This window comes from Nothoprocta perdicaria, unplaced genomic scaffold, assembly GCF_003342845.1.
Source record: "Nothoprocta perdicaria isolate Ctin4 unplaced genomic scaffold, notPer1 scaffold_24, whole genome shotgun sequence".
Taxonomy (NCBI): Eukaryota; Metazoa; Chordata; class Aves; order Tinamiformes; family Tinamidae; genus Nothoprocta; species Nothoprocta perdicaria.
Window position 1 is genome coordinate 583,092 of NW_020455466.1, and position 21,403 is coordinate 604,494.

Below are 21,403 nucleotides of genomic sequence, written 5' to 3' on the forward strand. Positions count from 1 at the left end.
ACTGATAAACCAAATCCAGCGCTGCGGTGGCCGAGCTGGGCAAAGCAGATGCCTTGGGTGAGAAACACGGTCGCCCTTCTGTCCACAGCAAGCCAGCAGAGCTGGAGTTGGAACCAAATGAAGGATGAGCTGCAGATTGCCTCATCCTGCAGATATAAATAAATAAATAAAAATAATTTCCAGGGCTTATCAGCATATCTGACTGAAGCCCCATTACAAAAGAGAAGGGAAACAAAGTGACCTTACCATCTGGCGTGACATTTACCCGTCACACCAGGGTGGCTCCTAATAAGAATAAAGTCAAATTTGGTAACCTATGAAATATCAATTTTTAATTGGACAAATAAATGCTCCCTTAAAAGCTCTTTTGCTGTATTTCTCAGCCTGGCACATGCATGATTTCAGCAAGGAATCCTTTAAAACCATTTGACAGACTAAAAAACAAACACACAAACAAAAATCACCACTTTCATATCCCTTCATTATCCACACACTTAGGATTCAGATCAAGTGCACGCTTCTCTTTACAGGATGCTGACATTCATATTAGGTTTCAGATTAGAAAGACGTATTTAAGAACTTGTCTTTTGACAACGCAGCAGTGTATTTTTCCTGTCTGCCATGCGTACTCCAGTATTAGAATAATGACTACATAATGTTCACATCCCCGTCTTCACAAAACACGCCAGTGCTTGAAAGGAGCTCCACAAGAGGATGTGCAAGCGCCACCGCTCAGCACGGCCACAACTAATACCTTGTGACTCGCCAGCCTTGACAAATATCCCTAAACATAAGCACACAGCTGCACTCTAAATCCGTGCAGTACAAATAGTACAGCCACTTGCACAACACTTTAAATGTCCTGTTAACACTTAACTGATGGATTAGCAATAATGCTTATTTGAACATGGCTTATCAAAAAGAAAACTTACTGCCAGTCCCAATGAGCCTCCAACACAAGGAAATTTATAAACCTGCACCCCAATCCTGGCAGTTTCATAGGCTACAGAGACATACAGGCCACCATCTGAGGAACAGGACGGTCTTTACTAGGTATCAATAAAACACGTTCAGGATGGCTACTTCCATGGTGGACAGCTGAAATTTCTAGATCTTTCAGTCTTTAGACCTCCCATTACTGTCTGAGATGTTTGTTTGGGTTTGTTTTTCTTTTTCCAGTGTTTCTGCAAAAAATAATTCATCATGTATTTTTAAGGGAAAACCATATATATGTTTTCACACAGGGGAAAAAAAAAAAACCCAACAACAACAAAGAAACCCCAACATTTCTTAACAGGGGCTCTAGATCAGATGTCCCTGTCCTGGAGGTCGTGAGGAGGAAGGATCAGCTCTCGGGTTGCTTGGGACCAGTGTGGTACTTGCAACCAACCCCTCAAACGCCATCCCGGAGGCAACAGCACCCAGCTGGCTAACACGTGTAACACATGTTGGACAGACACCGAGCCTGAAGGGCAGACGGACACGCTCTGTGCCACTTGCCGTGTCTGGATGTGCATCAGATATCCTGCTGGCAGCTGCTGGCACACAGTGGTGTCACCAAGTGAGAACACAACCACGGAGCCACTGTAAGGAGGAATACGGGAGGTGTCCACCCTAAAGTGCAATTAGATTCACCATTTCCAGAAAGGTGACTGGATTCCACTCTGCTACAAAGAGCCAGGAAGACTGAAATGCTGTAACCTGGTAAGAGATAAATACCCTCGATGGAAAAGACTGGCAGGCTCCAGGCCATGACACTCCATGTCACTCTCATCTGGCCCTGTAAAATACACACAGGCAAAAACAAAAGCAAAAACAAAAGGGAGAAAGAGGAGGGAAAAAAAAAAGAGAGGAGGTTAATGAGATAAGTTTATCTCAAAGCACAACAGCAGTTAAATGCTTGATTAAAACAGAAGGTAATACATGTAAAACAGATAGAAAGGAACTTTTTAAAAAGACATATTAAAGACAGCAGAAAGGTGCACAAGGATGAAATCACCAGAAATCAAGTACATGTTTATACAAATAAGACAAAGAGTTACCTGACCTAGGACAGGAGTATTTACAAGTCTAGATATAAATACTTTAAAACTATGATATGGAAACATTTTTTTCCCGTAGTGAATAGAGCTGCAGAATTAACAACAATTACACGGATGCAAATTATCCTTGCTTTGGAGGGGCAGGCCTGCAAAGATCTATGTTTCTCCATTGCACTATAGCGCGCACACACACACACACAAAAAGAATTCTTCTAAAAACATTTCAGTGGCGATACAGAGCGTATCGCTGTGTACTGCTATTATCATCTCCGCTTTGAGACACCAGCACCAGCGTGCCTGGCGCGAGCATCAGAGCAGCCCCTCTGCGCAGCTGCGCTCGGCCGCGCCGCTGGGGGGCGCTGTGATGGGGGGCGCTGCGCTGCGCTCGGCCGCGCCGCTGGGGGGCGCTGCGATGAGGGGCGCTGCGCTCGGTGCCCCCGCGGGGTTGCGCGGGCTCCGTGCGGCGGCCCCCCAGGGCGCGGGGCGCCGTTGGGCGCCATGCCGCGCGGCTGCCGCTGAGCCCGGGGCGCCGCCGAGGCGCCAGCCCCGCGCAGCGTCGCCCCCAACGGCCACCGCAGCGGCCCTGCCAGCCCAAAGGGTGAGGGCGGCCCTGGAAGAGAGAAGGGGGAAGAAAGCCCCCCGAACCATCCAGATAGGCTGTAGGAGGAAACAACATGGCGTGCTGGAGGCTGGCGTTACACATACCCCACCGTCCGGGAGGCATTTTTTAAGGAGAATAAATTACTTGATGTCTAGGCTACTGAAGCAGATTTGGAAAAATTAAAATCCCTATGAATTCAAGTGAAAACCATCATGAAGTGTTTTTTTGTTGTTGTTTGTTTCAACTTCATGGTCCAGTTTTCAGTAGATACGTAATGATAAATGTAATAATTTATTAACATTCAGTAATGCTAAACAGGCAAATTCAAAGAACAAAGTATAAAGCAATAAACAGTCTACAGCAAATAAAATTACACTATTAGATATAAATGAAATTCCAAAATGAAATCTACCTGCCACTGTGCTGAGAAGCTTCCAGCAAAGAGTTAACAGTTTTTCCTTCTAAGTTTCATAGCTTCTCCTCACTACTGTGCAAATTTCCTCGTGGCCCCAGCTCGCAATATGATTATGAGTGAGAAGTCTCAGATGAAGGCAACAGGCCCTGACACTCGCACGTTCCTCTTCAGTGGGTTATAACTTATACATGAGTATAAATAAATGAATATAAAAATATTTCTCTCGTATACTATTACCTCCATTTAATCTTTTTTCAACTCAGTTCCTTCTAGAAATATTCACATTTGTGAGTTTTTTTCAAAGAAGCAACCAGAATACAGAACAGAGAAACAGTCCCCAGAAAATTACAGAATTACACATTCAGGTTTTTCACAAGGCAAGACTTAACCAGGCTTCAACACTCAACTGAAGCAAGAATGGGCAGCTTTAGATCATTCTCACAGCTAGAGCTCACGTGTGTTCCCCAACAAACAAGGCCTTACGCGCTGTGCTCCACGCCACCTTCAGCAGTTCAGCAGAACGGAGCCTTCAAGATTTTTCAGAGAAAAAACAGTCCACATTTGCCATATACCTACCACATACCTAGCTTCACATTCATCAAGTACTGGGATTCTCCTATAACATCACAACCATTCCCTTGAAAAGAGAAACAAACAAACAAAAAACCAACCCATAATGCAGTGAATCAGATCACTGTACACTGCATATCAGCACAGTTCTAGCTTGTAGATAACAGCAAAATTTTCTATAAGATTCTTCCCATCTGGTACAATCTTCTTCTTACACTTCCCTTTATTTCCTTTGTGCAGAAGAAAGAAATATCCTGACAATGGGGGCAAATATTTTAAGAGACATATTCCTTAAGAATTCTTCCAATAATTAGATCAATCACTTCCAAGTTCTTATAAATACCATTCTCTAATAGGGTAGCTATTCTACTGTTTCAATTTTGTGGCAGATACAGTGCCCTCTTCACATCCAGAGGCCTGAATTTCAGCCGAGATGAAAAATCTTAAAATGTTACAAAATGACATTTTCATAATGTAGTACCAATTTATTCTTGCATATTATAATCATATTGTAGCCAGATTATAAAACAGGTTATAACCATGAAGATGTGTATGCAAAACAATAGCTAACAAATAAGACACAATAAATCTGTAAGTTTTCCATTTTTTTCATTACCAAAGAGGTCATCGTAAATGCCATCTGACACCATATCGCTTGCTGGACATCTTCACAGGCAGCTGCATTTTCAAATTGGTCAAGGAAGTGGCAGTGTGGTGAGAAAATGCCCATGTACATGACACGAACCTTTCCCACCAGGGAGAAAACAGGGCACAGAGTTTTCCCCACACCTCCCTCAGGCATCGTGCTTCCCGGCCAAGCTCCTGTCACCCACTTGCAACCACATGGAGAATGGTCTGTATCTAAGTATTACCAGTATAGGCTCATTCTAGGTATATAAATGTGAATTTGGCAGTATTGCTATGAGCATACACAAACTGTACCGATCAATTACTATTTAGAAAACAATCTGGCTTATTTTTACAGTCAATCAATGATACAGCAGAATATTTAACAACACTCAAGCATCTGCAGTGCACATAAGTTGTGCCAACAATATATATAAACTCAAGAGTCTTGGACATCTACCTAGAGCTCTTCAGCTGGTGTCTGCTCTCAGACGAGTTTACTGTGTATACATTACACATCCATAACTACAAGGTGCAACAAATCCTCCTTTCAGCATAGGTAGAGGATGAGATGAAGCATGGGGCAATTCATTAGAAAAGAAGATATTCATAAATGAAGCTTGGAGCTATTAAAAGAAGACAGATGACTGAGAGCTTTCCTCTGTACTGTAGATGAAACAACTTGCAATTGTGAGTCCTTCAAGAGCTAATATGACAAAGTTTCATGGTAAGATTCCCTCACTGGAAGGTACTACTGACAGAACTGGAACTGAATTATGCAAACCATTAGCTGAGTCAGCCGTTTCCTTTCAGATACTCTTTTATTTTGATAGCTTTTAAGACTATAGTCCACATTTTTCTGGAAATATTTTTAGTTTTTTTTTAATGTAATAACTTTCATCCAAATTTTTCTTAAATTAAACGTACTCTTACCACCCACATGACCTTTATCAGCGTGCAGTGTATCATCTGTGTGACTATAACTGGCTTAAGTGCATGCACTTTGCTTAGAGCAAATACAAGATGAAGCAATTTACCCGGAATCTCTTTCATCCCAACTACAGAGAGTTCCTACCTCGTGACAGGAGAAGAGCCGAACTCCTTCCATCTGATGGAAGACTGGGTAGTGGGTGCTGTCAATTGTATCACGGCGGTAGACATCTCCCACGGCCAGAAAGGCATCTAAGCCGGAGTGTATCAAGTCCCACTGGTGAGCTGATGTGTGTGCCCTTAGCATGTGATCACGATTCAAGTAATAGTTATCCTCTCTCCTTCTGCTGGCATGGTCTTGTGGGATAAGCAGGCTATCAAAATTCTGCTGTACTGTAACCACTGGAGAAAGAGCATCATAGACAGAGAACAAGGGCGTTCCAAAGCGTCCTGTATATTGCTTGTAGAAGTGGTCCTTCACCTGCTCCTTGATTAGCCACAAAGGATGATGCTTTTGGTTGTGCAAGTTCTTCCCAACTTTGGAGAGAATCTTCTCCGTGACATTACTGTAGTCATCTCGAGGGTAAGCTTTACCAAGCAGTTCCACAGTATTCAATGATGCTGTGTTGGCAGCAATATCAGAAGGTATAGACCTGGATGAAGAGTGCCTTGAATGGGTGATAATTCCTCTTACTTTCACTTCCTGTGATAAACCTCTTGTAGAATACTTAGTAACTCTCATGAATTTCCATAGCACTGCCATTGCAAACTCTCTCTGGATCTACACAAAGAAAAAGAAATTAAAAGTTATGATCTGCAATCTTGCTGGAGGAATTGCAAGTATCTCATTAAAAAGTGAAATCCAAATATCTGTTTGATGAACAAGACAGCACCTGTTATAAACTATGTATTTTGGCTGAGGGTGGAGAAGAGGGACCCTTCACAATAAAATTTCAGCTAGGTTACCTTGCTCTTTTACAGGTCTTCTGCATCGCAGCATTAGTATTGATTATTATAGACCTCCTCTTAATCCCATTCCAAACATTGCAACTGTTTACAGCCCAGGAAACATCTTTCAAATAGTATTTTTCATTCAATTAAAATATGAGGCAATAAGAAAATGCATGAAACTCAGATATTTAGCAATGTCCCTCATCAGTCAGGGACTTGCTTATACAGACCTAGGTATTAACATGTTGTATTTTTGTTTCCTCCGTGGTTAAAGAGCCTACGGAAGGCATTTCAGTAACCTCACAGTTTCTGGCATAAACAAACTGCCTGGGGCACCCACTGAGCATATACAGCTATCTCCTACCTGAGGTCAAACAAAACCAGCCTAACCTTTCAAACAACTATGCCACTAGATAAAAGCAGAGGGCCAAACCATAAAGCATATATGTATATACTCCAACAGAGCAAGGTCACATATGAGCACGGCATGAGATTCTCAGTGAAGATTCAATGAAGAGCTGATGCTAACATTTTGGGGAGAGCCCAAAAATCTTCTTGGAATACCTCTCATTTTCACTGCTTGTACCATTATGCGGTTGGGAGGCTTTACAATTTGGAGGAATGCAAATGAGGGGCTACGACTGTGCAGACTGAACAGTGCATCTTACAGCAAAAAGCCATCCTTGTGCATCCATTCTGTTTAGAAAGAGATTCTCTTTGTGCTACTTGTACACAGAGCTGCATTCCTCGGGAGTGTTTGGAGAGGGAATTCTGGGTGACGCTAAGTTAACCATGAGTGAGCAGTGTGCCTTCGTGGCCAAGAAGGCCAATGGGATCCTGGCCTGCATCAGGAGGAGTGTTGCCAGCAGGTCAAGGGAGGGGATCCTGCCCCTCTCCTCAGCTCTGGTGAGGCCGCACCTGGAGTACTGTGTGCAGTTCTGGGCACCCCAGTATAGGAGGGACGTGGAGCTTCTCGAGAGGGTCCAGAGAAGGGCAACCAGGATGATTAAGGGAATGGAACATCTCTCGTATGAAGAGAGGCTGAGTGAGCTGGGCCTGTTTTCTCTGGAGAAGAGAAGGCTCAGAGGGGATATGATTAATATGTATAAGTTCAGGAAGGGAGAATGCAGGGAGGAAGGGGACAGGCTGTTCTCACTGGTGGCCAGCGATAGGACGAGGGGTAATGGCCACAAGCTGAAACACAAGAAGTTCCGTCTCCAGGTGAGGAGGAACTTCTTTACTGCGAGGGTGACAGAGCAGTGGAACAGGCTGCCCAGGGAGGTTGTGGAGTCTCCTTCTCTGGAGGTCTTCAAAACCTGCCTGGATGCCGCCCTGTGCCACATGCTCTAGGTGTGCCTGCTTGAGCAGGAAGGTTGGACTAGATGATCTGTAGAGGTCCCTTCCAGCCTTGAACATTCTGTGATTCTGTGATTCTGTGAAATGAGGCGTTTTGAGGGTCATGAAGCCACTAACTGTGTGGGCCCATTCTGAGAAGTAAAACCACTGAAAACACATAGAGAACTTTGAAAATGTTAACACAGATTCCAGTAAAGTATGTAAGCACCTCGGATTTCTTATGATGGAATAGAAAACCAGAAACTTAAAAAGGTAAGTGACTTGGGTATCCACTTTCAATGAATTGGTTCACATAACTCTAAGAAATCCAGAATAGAAATCCTCAAGAAATCCAGGGTCTCGGTCTTCTCACATAGAAAAAAATCACATGAAAGTACTCTTAAAGAAATGAGGAAAGAAAGAAGATAAGCAATGAATAAACCACAGTTTTCAACAGATAGTCTTCAACCTTTACAGATGGATAACAGTATCTGGCCATCTTTCCAAGGAAACTTAACAGAAACATGTTGAAGAAACAAAAATCTAAGATCATTTTTAATACACTTGGGCTTCAAAAATACATATGATCAAGCTAAAATACACATCCTTCAAAATTCTGATCTGTAAAAGATAACAGGTACATTCACATTTGGTTTCCTTTCCTCTGGCTTACTTTTGAATATTCTCTAAAGAATTTCAAGAAATTTGGGGGCTTTCAAGTAATTTTCTGAAGTAATCATATGTCAGTAATTCAAAATAAAGACAAGTTGGATAGTAACAAATTGAATTTGGTAGGTAAGATTTCTAAATATTTGGTCTAAAAGGAAGAAGTTTTAAAGCAAAAGAACCCTTTATAGCAAAAGAGCTCGCCCACTTTTCTGGTCCAAGATCTTAAGAAAACAGCTACAACTTTCATCTATTTTGGAGGCTTTTAAGCTTGACTTTTTTAGTTTGCAAAATTATTTAACAAGATTAGCTTTTGACTATTTCAGTTAAGGTTTTTTCCATAAATGAATTCACATATAGACATAACAAAAGCCTCTGCCATAGACTAAACCAGTGACAGCCTTATATTTTGAAAAGAGAGGATCCACTTTGCCTAAACATACGTTCTCCTTCATAAAAAAGTGAGTTCTCATTTTCAAACAGCTGCTTGAAATAACCAGCTCTAGTCAGATAATGAATTCAGTTTCCCTCAAGTAAATATCACCATCTGCCCATACATCTATTTTTCTAAAAAAATCAATTCAGATCTTATACATAACCATAGAGTAAGAAGAACTCTTACGATATTATCAGAAGTATCATGATGTTTTCTGCTTTTCTAAATGGTAGTCCTCTGAAAATCAGATGACCATTCAGTTTTCACATAATAGTTCACTGTCACTGACATGGTACCACATGCAGCTTTGTTATGAAGCTCCACACAGAAGTCCTTCATTGATACTTTCTTCTTCTCACCTTTTTACCACAGAAGCATGCATGCCAGTTTGAGAACCAACATAGAAAAATAGTATTAAATTAGGTTCAATTCACCGGTGATGAATCTCATACAGAAAAAAAAAATTTAAAAAAAAGTAAAAGAAAAAAAAAAAGCCAAGGAAGGAAGGAATAATGTCTCTGCACCATACAACAGAAACTCAAACCAAAGAATTACTCCACAGCATGGAAAGAAACACTGGAAAGTAAATAAAACCCTCTACCTTTCTGCTAAAGATTGCAGATCTGCAGTTGATGCTAAAGATACACTGATTAATTATGTTCACTTGTAATCAATAGACAATTATTTCTAGTAGACTTATAGCTAAAGGTCTGAAAAAAAACCCCATAGATTAATGTCTCACTTCCTTTTTCCATTACACTTATCATTTGGCAGTAACACAGAACTAATTTCTGTGCACATTGACAAAACCCGATTTCCACAGCAAAGACTGTTAGTCAGATAATAACCACAGCAAGCCAAACAAAAGCAGTCCTGTTGCTGCCAGTAAATAAATAAATATGAAATAAACGTTGAAAAGCCATCATTGTCATCTATGATCCACAGATTGCAGAGGTACTCTATGAGCATTACCAGGCGGTTACACGCTGTGGACTTGAGAGGTTCACGGCCCTTCGTGAAGCTCTGTAGAAGGACATGCACTAACCAAGGCTCCTATCTCCTCTCCTTGGCTCTGGCACCTCCATGTTCCTGGGGCACGAGCAGCTCTTTGGCCTAGCACAGGAGGACAGGCCAGTCCCTGTACCTCCTCCTGCATACTCGGATGCCAAACCCAGCTCCTGAAACCAGTTATGTTTGATAAGGCTGACAGTGTATGGGAGGTCAGTGTTATGTTTTGACAAAGTATTCCAATGCACGCCTGCACGTGGGCATGAGCCTGTGTCCAGCCTCGGGGAGGAGGCAGAACCTGCGCTAGGCAGGGACAAGGGCATCCGAGGAGCCCTGTGAGCACCATAGACAGACCAGGCCTCCATACGACCACACTTGGCCAAAGCTAGTCCTCAACCACAGAGACCTCCCCACCGCTGTGGCAGCAGCAGCAGCTGACTGACAAGTTGGCAAGGCTCCATCTTCCCTCGAAGATAAAGGGCCATTCCTGAGCAGGATCACCTAGACTTTGCAGGGCCAAAGCACACCACAGTCAGGGGCCTAACAACAGGGGAACAACAAAAAAGCATATCACAGCTGCGGCCTTGGTGTGAACCCAAAGACACCTGGGTGGGATACGGGATCATACTGCTATACGTCTTCCCACATCTAAGCCCAGGCTTCCACGCCACAGTAAAGCAACGATTAAGGCAGCATTATCATGGTGGCAACAACATTTGTCACAAGTGCTCCCTACTCCACTGAGACCATTTTAGAAGAGAAGTAGCATCAGCAAAATTCTTCCTTATGCTTGCCTTTGAAAAAGAGAGAGAGAAAAGAGAGAAATTTATGAGCAATCCACAATACAAATAAATAGGCCAGTATTTTATTCACCCATTTCTCTTCATAGAAGAAGAGAAAGAGAACGCTGTTGTGTGAGCAGACGAGAGCTAAGCAATGCAGCAAAGGGGCCTGCTTTGAGGGCTGCTTGCCACGCGTGTATAACTGTGCACAAAGAGCACGCTGAGCTCTCAGTGACCGCCTTCTCTGTGCGCCCTGTGCCTTTCACTGCTTATGGATGCAGAAATACAGATGGGCTGCTGCATACATAAACTGAAGTACATGAAAGGTTTACAACCAAAATTCTAAGAAGAGAAGAGTCTGTCTCCCATCCAAAAATAGCTAATTAATGCAAGATTCTGAAGTGCCGTGGAAAACGTTAGAAAAGTTGGGCTGCCACCATTTTGTGATGTGACAGCTTTTATCTACCGTATGTGTGGGGAGGGGAGTTCAACCAACATAGCATATGTTAAAACAAAAATTATAAACATATGCTAGGCTGCTAAAATTGGACATTTACCAGTCTGCTTAGCGATTTTGCTAAGCACTGAATTTTAGTTTTGAAAACTATGTGGGCATGCGGCAGCACGTAGCATTGTATTGCCATGACTGTATCTACATTGCATGGGACATCAAAAAAAATGTTTCACATACAATAAGAACAGCAAGCTCAGATTTTTTTCAAGTTCATTTTAAAATGAAGGTATCTTGTTGCACGTCGGAACAGGCTTTCATTCTTACCAAAGACGTTGAATTTGCATTATGCACAAAGGCCCCTGAAATAACCTGACAGTCAATTTAGAACTAATCCATCTCAGAATCCAACCCGCCAGGTGTTGATAATTTTCAGAGGTCGATGACAGCTAAGCACCTGATGGACCAAAATACTACATACAATACCTAGTAGCATGCAGAGGCAAAATAGTGTGGCCCTAGAGCATTTGTCTCTTATTTTTTTTCACAGACATAAAAGTTCATCTTAATAATCCGTCAGCAAGATATAAGAAAGATACAGGAGAAGTCTTTTCCTGATTTGGGCTTTTTCTTTCTTAACTGAAGCAAAAATATGTCATCAGCTGGCCTGCTGCCTGCTCTCTAATGGAGATACATTTATCACAATGATGCCTTTTGCAATGTTTTTAGACTAATAATATTGAAAGAGAAAAATAAAAAATGTGCTCAAGGATAAGGCATGATCAGGCTGTCTCATGTGTTACACATAAGATCCTCTTAACTAAGAAAAAAAAGGTAAAAGCAACAACTCACTGATCCAAAAGACGCTTGTCTCAACAAACGTGTGTTTTACATGCAGAGGCACCTGAAGGCATGCACAGATGCACAGGCCTCCTGAAGCACACCTCAAATCACCTTCAAGGTCCTTCACACGGCAGCACAGGCTGAGATCAAGGATCACTGGGCAAGCACTCGTTTTAAAATATCCTGCATTATCATGCCGAGTACACTCACCATTCAGTTTCATGTTAAGTATTGCAAATGATGAAAAATGCCATCCTTCATACTACAGTGCAACGGATTTCCATACCTCAGGCTGTCCCCCAAAAAAGTCACCACAGAACTTTAAGCTTCTCATGACACAAAATGCCCCTCAAAGACTATTCTGGTTTATCCGTAAGTTTCACACTTATTAAAATGATATTATTTCTCAACAGATGTATTTCAAGAGAGGTAAAATTAATTTCAGTGATCAAAACAACTGTAAATTGTGCTGCCTAGCAGCAGTAAGATTGTTTCAAAGATTGACATAATGAGGTTTCAAGAGATTCTTTAATGGATCTGGCTTAAGTAGTTGAGAAATGGTATCTGCAATCAGCAAACTAACCAGGTACAGCTGCATTATTCAAGGGGTATATAATTTTTTAAATAGGGAAGAGTATGTAGCACAGGTGGCATTAGAAGTTAAAGACCCCAGGCACAAATTCAGACTTAGTGTTCTAGAAGATGGGTAGAAGGACACCAAACTCATAAACAGGAAAAAGGTTTTGATGTATATTTATGAAAGCAGGCTAAATTAAGGAAAATCATACTTCCTCAGAAACAGTATTAAATTTTTGCTTATACTTTAATTATTTCTTTCTTTTTCATAAACTAAAAGAGAGTGGTTCTCTACGGACAAAATTTCAATTAAGCCTTGGAGGGAAATTTGCAAGAATGTTCCATGACTAAGGAGCAAGAACCATTCTGAAAACTTAATAGCTGTGACTTGTGCTCCTGCTGGTAGACCTGTGTGCTTTCTCCCCTGCACAATGACATAAAAACGGTTGATGGTCAATTTAATGTTTTAAGGTTAAATCCTCATTACACAAACATGTTTTCAACACATTACATTACAAATCGCAGGCTGCAAAAAGGCAAGGCAATTAAATATTCCCAAGAACATCTCATATTCTTAAGCACATCCATTTTTCAAGAGAATCAGTCTGAAAAGCACCACCTTCATTTGCTGAAGGAATATTCTCTTTACAGGATCTTGAAAACATCACCAACTAGCTTTTTTCCTTAGGAGGAATATTGTAAATAATTGTCAGATCAGTGGGTCAGAGACCACTAGAAACTATAAATCCTCAGTACAGTAAGAATTAGCAATGTCTCTTCTGCCTTCTTTCTCCTCTACCATCTGCAATCTCACTATCTTTATTTCTATATGCTTGTATATGCCATCAAAAATTTACTCCTGAGGGCTTTTAAGTAAAAAATAATCTGCTTAGAAACTCAATATTAGAAGTATTTATGTACACTGCTGTATTTTTTTAGCTTTCACTAATTAACTACACCATTTGCACATAACAAAATCAAAAATAATTCTATCTTGTCTTAACAGGAAATCAGAATATTACATGAGTTACCAAGAATGAGATGAGTGCAGATTTGTTAAGAACGTAAAGAAAGAATAAGTAACTAGTTATGAGTAATAACAATTGCCACTATATAGCAGTGCAAAACGCTACACTATGAAACAGCAACTCTACAGCATGGGGGATATAGTATCCCATAGTACTTATATGCACTGTTAGACAGCAGAATGTCCTTACCAACTTCAACACTGCTCCTCCATGTCACCTCTACGTGACACAGCAAGTCATACATATACAGCATGTCACCTCCATGTGCATTGTCATATTCCATGTGTGACATTCCATAGTGATGTCTTATGTGTTGAAGACCTCACATTGCTATATAGTGCAAAACAGCACAAAGTGATAGGCTTTAGTGATGCTTTATCGACCCACTAATCAAATACAGATTGACAGCACGCTCGAGGAAAAAGGCGAAAAGAAATACTGCAATGTCTTACAGATCAGATTCAACACACAGACAGGCTACATGTAACCTCCAACAACAAAGAATTCAACATATCCAAGAACACAATTTTACGTGTCACAGTGAAAAAGGCCAAAGTAATAAGCAAACCCAACCTACCCAACACTAACAAAACCAAATGACTTAGAAGAGTCAGGCCTGAGAAGCAGACTAGCATGAATCACTCAGGTTTTCCACAAACTAAAGGAGAAGTCACCAGCTTTACTTCATCTTTCTCTGTTACATCTCAGTAGTGCTCCAATTCCTATTTCCCAACATTCTTGAGAAGAATTGGGGAAGTCCAAAGTTCATTACAGAAAAACATCCTAGACATCATGTTACAGTTTTGGTTGCCGATTCCAATTCAAAACAAGTTTCCACTGTGTATGTAATCAACACCTAAAGCAAAGAGTTTCACATACTTGCTACCACCTTGAGGCAGAAGATCACTAGAGAGGCCCATCTCAGCCCTAGCCATGATGGTGGTGTGTGCTTGATTTCACCTCCGACCCTCCCTCAGGAGCAGCACGGCTCCTTGGTCAGTCTCTGCTGTAGCCCCAACGAAAGCCTGAGAACCAACAGGGCACTTCCCAGAACTACGCGTATTTCAACAGCCAAACAAAAAAGAGACAAATTTCTCTTTGGGTTTTACTTCAGAATCACTGAGTCTTACAAACTCCCTTGCAGATAAAGAAGAGGAAACATGACTGTTTGCAGCAGAGATCCCCCCACAGCACACCTCCCAGTTGGTAAGTGTAAGAACCACACGTGTACAAAGCATCATCGCGAGCTCGAGCGGCACCATCTGCGTGTATCTCCCGTAAGTTCTGACAAAGCATTTAAAGGAATGATTAGAGCAGTCCTAAGGAAGGAGATGTATTTCCCTGCCTGGGGCTTGGTGCTTCACCAGGGCTGAGAGGAAGAGGGCTGAAATATTAATGAGGAAGCCATTTGTCAAGAAAATTACGTGAGAAAGCCTGGCTGCTACACAAAGAAGCAGGCAATGAGAAGCCGGGCCAGGGCAGCACGATGTAAGCTGTTAATGGGGAAATCACTTGCACTTGTTAGGCTGTGCTCATGAGTTTTGGAAGAAAAGGGGATAAATGAACAAGAGAATTTAAACTTAAGCATTTGCCAAACTCTGAATTAGCACCAACTTCTAAAAGGGACTATTATCACTCTTAAGATCCAGAATTGAGGTTTTCAAGTCCTCCCCAAGAAATGACAGCTGTGAATAAATCAGCTTATCATTTAGCATTTGAGCTTAAGGATGCTCTGTCATGTCAGAATCTGCTCAATTATTGAAAATTCACATAAACACATGAAAAAAAATTATCCTAGGAGGGACAGATAAACTCTTCTTGATGCTTTTGCACAAACCATACTGAAGAAATACAAACGAAAAAATGTATCCACTGCATGAAATAAAATGTTAAAATCTGTACTCCTCCCACCAGAAGATTTAAAAACTACACTAAATTTCCAAATGCTATAATGGGAACTCGCAAGAGAAAGAGACATTTATTTGGTCATACTCCATCATGTTCTTGTCATTTATCTTGCCACATTTTATATTTAGTAATGATTATATAATTTTACATATGGGGGTGTGTGTATATATATATGTGTGTGTATATATACACACACACACACACACATATATATAAATATACACACACACATTTATAGGGCCAGGCATTTTATATAACTACAATGTAATACTACAATTTTATATAATACACTATAAAATTTAAAGGCTTAATTTTAAAAGGGATTTTCAGTGTAAGGAAAATGGAGATGCCCACAAAGAAGTATCATCCATTAAAAACACCTAATACTTTATATAAAAGAAGGTGATCCTAATCAGTGTATGAAGTAAATGTTTAATGTATGTCAGTTTACCAAAGCATAATCATATTTAACTTGCATTGATCAATTTTCTGAATTTTATACAAGTCCAACAATGTATGAACCAGAGGATCACCACTGACAGCAGCTGAATATACTGACACAGATACAGAACAATGTTATATAACCACATTTAGACTTTTATTAAGAAACACACTGCTCTGACATCTTAGCATATCTCTCCATAGGATCTGAAAGTGCTTTTCAGCCATTAACTAATTAAGCTAGCTATGCCCCCATGGGGAAAGTATTGTATTATTTATACCCATTAGTTGCAGTAGCTATCAATTCAGAAGTCCTATACTTCAACATATTGTTTCTCTTATTTTTTTCTTTCCAAATGGCTTTATTGCTATTTTTCCCCATGTGTTTTTTTTGTTTGTTTGTTTGTTTTTGGTAAATATCACTTGACCAATAACTTAACAAGAATACTATTTTTTGTGGAAAAAAAAATTGAAGTATTTTTAGAGCAGCTTGACAAAATTGCCTAGTAGAAATCATGCTACTGCTGTTGAAAAAGCCTTCTCTTTGTGCCACCTAGCACTTATTATTAGGTTATGAATGTGTAAAATTTTAAGGTTCTAACCTACATTCCCAGAGGAAGAAATACAGGGTCACCATTCTGTTTGTATTGTATCTAAAATAGTCGTATACTGCTATAATGAACAGCTATGAAGTACCTGCAAAGGAAAATAGGTCTCTCTCAACAAAGAAAAACACAACCAGCATCTGAACACCGTCAAGCTTGGACAGCCTCAGATTTGTAACTAAGTTGTGCTAACATTTTTAGAGTATGAACCTTTTATATGAAATTCTTTGAGTTTGAGGGACTACTGTCCAGAGCTATTAAATACAAACAGTGATTTAGAATTGTTTGAGCCACTATAAGTTTGAATGTTTTTCCATTCTGCTTTCATTCTTTTCGTTTCTGTTACTATCTCACTTGTTCTTCTAAGAAAAAAATAATAATTTTTCATGCTGTCGAACTATGATACGGATACTCATGTGATACTCAGTGAAACACAGTACCAAAGAAACTGCAGAAAATTGGTGCAGGTTACTATTTGATACAGTAATTCACTAGCCTGGCAATAGCTTCATCTTCTAGGTAATGCAACTTGACTCTTGGGCTTCACTTTTGAGGCTAAGTAGACAAAAATATATTCATGAACCTCATTTATCTGAGGATCTACTGAGTGTCACAATGTTTATAAAAAATAATGTATGCAAAACTGCAAAGATCTATGTACATAATTTCCTTAATTTCCTATTTGTAACCTTACAGTTGAGCATTTGCAGTTATTGACGTGTTCCTCCCCTTCACTCCCATACAATTTCCTTTTCTCTGTTGACCGAAAAGATCATATCGTTAAAATTACTTATCTGGTTTCCTTTTTCCATTGTGTATGTCCACTGCTTGTTCTCTTTTTACATTTCCTTGAGCTAAAATAGTGGAAATAAAGGTAAGYCACTAATCTATTCTCAAAAAATCATTTTTTAATTATAGATCTTTTAATGAAAGTGTTTTTCTGTGATAGCGTAATGCTAACAATTTGAAGTTTCCAGCATTTCATGGAATGATTAATTTGTCTAAAAAGCAATTCCAGCTTAGCCACAGTCAGGCTAAGAGTACTGCCTTACTCTACCTGGCACTTTAACTGATAGCAATAGCCTAAGAGTGAAGTAGTCTCCTATCCACACACCTGATTTCAAGTTAATGCCAACACGGGTCCCCCACAGCACACGCCTCACCAAGCGCAGTGCTTGGCTGTCCGTGGACACAGGGACCAGGACGGCTGCTCAGCCCTGCGCTGTTTACGTGCAGGGCTGAGCACATCAAACGTGTCCACGTGTTTCCAGGACTGCATGTTGGGGGTCTATTCTCAGCAAGTGCAGGCTATGAACACCCTACAGTGATCTACTCTTACACACTYGAAGCTAAAAGAATTGTTTCCATGAATAGTGTTAAGAGCTGAAAATCATTCCCTACTTTACCAAGTCCTGTATGGACTAATTATTTTGGTTCTTTTTTATTTTATCTTTTAAAAAAAGCAATAATAATTATTTCTATCAACCCACCATAAAAAATAGCATGTCCAATTGCTGCCCTTGACATTTATTTAGAGATTGTAGAAGAACTGAACTTTGCTGGGAAGCATTTCCATAAAGTATATGTGGAATTAAGCCAAGGATGAAAAGACTCAGGGTGAAATTTTTGGAATTCTTAGAGTTAAAGCCACTGTCCAGGACCTTTATGGCATTTAATTTTCTGCCATTCTAATACATGCACTGGCCTCTGGGCTGACAACTCTCCTTCTCCAATTCCTTTTTCTGTCATCTGCTGGAAGGCAGAACAGAATAATTAGATTGACTCAAGCAGTTGCTGATTGCTTTCAGCATGTGGTTCATCCCTTGACCCCACGGAGAGACGGCTTGCTAAATAAGGATCGATACACTGGATGGGACTCACTAAATTTGTTTCAACAAAGCTGAATAGCAATGCACTGAATAAATGAACTTTTTTTTTTAAGACAAGCTATTTGAATGAAATATTTASTGAGCTTACACCATAGTGAAGTATACAGAAGAAATCTGGAAAGCAGAATTCAGTAGAACGAAAACTGAAGTCTATCTATGAATTTCTCATTTACTTTTTACTATTGAGTCACCAAGAAAAACAGCTTAAAGGAAAAGAAAGCAGTCAAGGGGTGATATTAACATTTCAATATCAGTTTAAAAAGACACACAGGAAAGGAAGCTTAGATCACAGAATATTGTAAAAGTGCATATAAAATACACCATAACAATCAGCACCTTGGTTCATAATTAAAGATCAAATATTGTATACAGACAGAAAGAAAAAATAAGAGAGGACAACCTTCATATGGCTTCAGGTTGATGTTACTTAATCAAGAGAGAATCAGAAAAGGTGTTTTCCTGAATTATTTTTAGTCATGCTAGTGTGGACCTGTGGTGAGCCTTCAGTCTGCTTTAGCTCGACATTAATTTACAATAAAATACCTATAAAGCCTTTAGCAATAAAATATCCAATAAAATCTTTTTGGTAGAGGAAGAAAGCTTCTTTTTTTTCTTCATGTCAGCTTCTTCTCTAACACTTTCAAGTGACTACTGTAATATTTATTTTAACAGTATTAATACTGGGCAAAGTTAAATGATTCATCATGAAACAAGAAAACTAAGTTTCAGTGGTCTCTTGACTTGCTGTACTTTTTATTGTACTTTTGCTGAACTCAAAGTAAATTGAGAAATAAAAGGCAGAAAGACATCAGGACTACCTGAAGATGATGTACATTCACAAACTTAACTGTGTATCCACCACTGTGCAAAAAGGGGGCAGCAAGCTCAACCCCAGGTAAACCCTATACAGATAACTATAAAATCAGGTATACTCTGATGCTTGAATCCTGCACACAAACTGTTTCACATAGGAGGATTTTGCAGTGTAGGAACTGAACTTAAATCTCTTCAGAATTTTTGAACATRCCAAGTATATACATAAATATTCAATTTCTGTATGATTGTCTTACAATCAGGTTTTCAAATCACTACCATGTAAATCTCCACACTAATGGTACGTTATTCAGTCCAAGTTCCACCAGTAACAAATTTAATGCAGTCAGTATGTCTTACATCATGTTAACTTCTACCATCTCTCCCAAAATCACAGGCTTGTTACTAGCAGCCTATTAGCAACTGCTATAATTATCAGCAGATTTGGATTCACTTTGATGAGCACTTGTTTCAATTTCCCTGACAAACACAACATTATTAATAATATACTGACAAGAAGAATATTGCATCTTGCTACAGACACACTATTGTAGTTAGATGTCTGTCTCCATAGCAAATTACACTGAATTCTACCGCTTGCTCAGTATGTTAGGTGATGTTTTCATAAAGTACAATTTAGCTCATGATGTATTTTCTTCTGTAAACACAAATGAATTATAATAACATATTCCATAATGACACAAAGAACATACCAGCAAAGAGGGTGAAATGTAGGTTCCYAGCACCAAAGAATATCCCAGAACAGAGGTTTCCTAAGGTCTGGGCTCCAGCCCCTTCACCAGCTTCATTGCCCTTCTCTGGACACGCTCCAGCACCTCCATGTCCTCGTAGTGAACACAGCGTTCCAGGTGTGGCCTCACCAGTGCTGAGTACAGGGGGCCCAGGACTTTCCTGGTCCTGCTGGCTACACTGTTCCYGATACAAACCAGGAGGCCGTTGGCCTTGATCTTGTTGAACCTCATACAGTTGATCTCAGACCCTTGATCCAGCGTGTCCAGATCCCTCTGCAGCGCCTTCCTRCCCTCAAGCAGATCAACTCTTCCTCCCAGCTTGGTGCTGTCTGTAAATTTGCTGAGAGTGCACTCAATGCCCTCATCCAGACTATTTATAAAGATAGTAAAGAGGGCTGTCCCCAACACTGACTCCTGGGGAACACCACTCACGACAGGACCTTAACTGTATTCACCACCACTCTCTGGGCCCAGCCACCCAGTCAGTTTTCACTCAGTGAAGAGTCCACCTGTGTAAGTCACGAGCTGCCAGCTTCTCCAGGAGAAGRCAGTGGGAGACTGCATCAAAGGCCTCACTGAAGTCTAAGTAGACCGTGTCCACAGCCTTTCCCTCATCCACTAGGCAAGTCACCTGGTCATAGAAGGAGATCGGGTTGGTATGGCAGGACCTGCCTTTCATGAACCCATGTTGGCTGGGCCTGATGCCCTGGWTGTTGCACACATGCTGTGTGATCACCTTCAAGATGATCTGCTCCTTCACTTTCCCGGGTACCAAGGTCAGGCTGATAGGCCTGTAGTTCCCCAGATCCTCCATCCAGCCCTTCTTGTAAATGGGTGTAAATTGGCATACTGGGGATGAAAGCACAGATTAGCCAATATCACAAGGTTTTTCTAGGCTTATTTTGCTACTTTATAATTTTCAATCATCATAATTATTTTTTTATGAAATACATAATGGCAGTTTATTAGAGTCTAATCCCTTAGATGTCCAGCCAAGTCTTTCTTTCAACAGAGATTTTAATCATGTCTATATCTGCATGTCAGTTATATTACTGGAAGCTTAGCAGGTGATATATTTGTTTATAGTCACTGTCATATTTCATCTGTATCAGCATTTATTAAGTGCGTTAGCATTTTAGAGTATGGCAGGTTGGCAGGTACTATATAACACACTGCATTATTTTCCATATTCTATTTCACTCACTGGCATTCCTGTTCTCAGATGAACTGGCAATTTCAAAAAAAAAAAAAAGATAAAAGTTTGAGAACTCAGTGACAGTCACAGGTGGCTGTTGTACTAGAAGCACATCTGGAAACACAGCACACCAGTGCTTCCTACCCATTAAAACAACATTGTGTAACAAGTCTTGGTATAGGAGTCATAGCTGCAGGCAAACTGCAATGGTCATTCCAAAAAACACGGCTTACTAAGAGTACACATATTTTGTTTATTTAGAATGTACTTTGGTTACTTTTCAGCTGGTTCCAYGATCTTGTTCCATGTCACAGGATGAGTAGAAAAATTGATTTGGTGCACGTTTTTATCATCATAGAATTTATTACAGTATGAGAAAAACTACTATTTTTTGCCACTCAGACCAAAGACTGGGGAAGTACAAGGCACAAGAAAGCACAAGATGCCATATTTGCTTCTGTGAAAAAGGCTGTTTGAGTAGATCCATGCTGTCACMAAAAAAAGGCAGCTGTAGTGTAGCAACATTTACAGGCTGCCTG

General features: G+C 40.3%; 1 protein-coding gene across 3 annotated transcripts in view; it reads right to left on the minus strand.

The window, feature by feature from the left end:
- FARS2 (phenylalanyl-tRNA synthetase 2, mitochondrial) overlaps positions 1 to 21,403 on the minus strand; it is a 229,694-nt gene that overhangs the window by 178,071 nt on the left and 30,220 nt on the right. For all 3 annotated transcript variants that reach the window (XM_026039766.1, XM_026039765.1, XM_026039767.1), the window contains one exon: positions 5,331 to 5,966. In XM_026039766.1, the coding sequence (XP_025895551.1) occupies positions 5,331 to 5,948 (618 nt within the window). In that variant the 5' untranslated portion in view covers positions 5,949 to 5,966. The remainder of the gene's footprint in view (positions 1 to 5,330; positions 5,967 to 21,403) is intronic.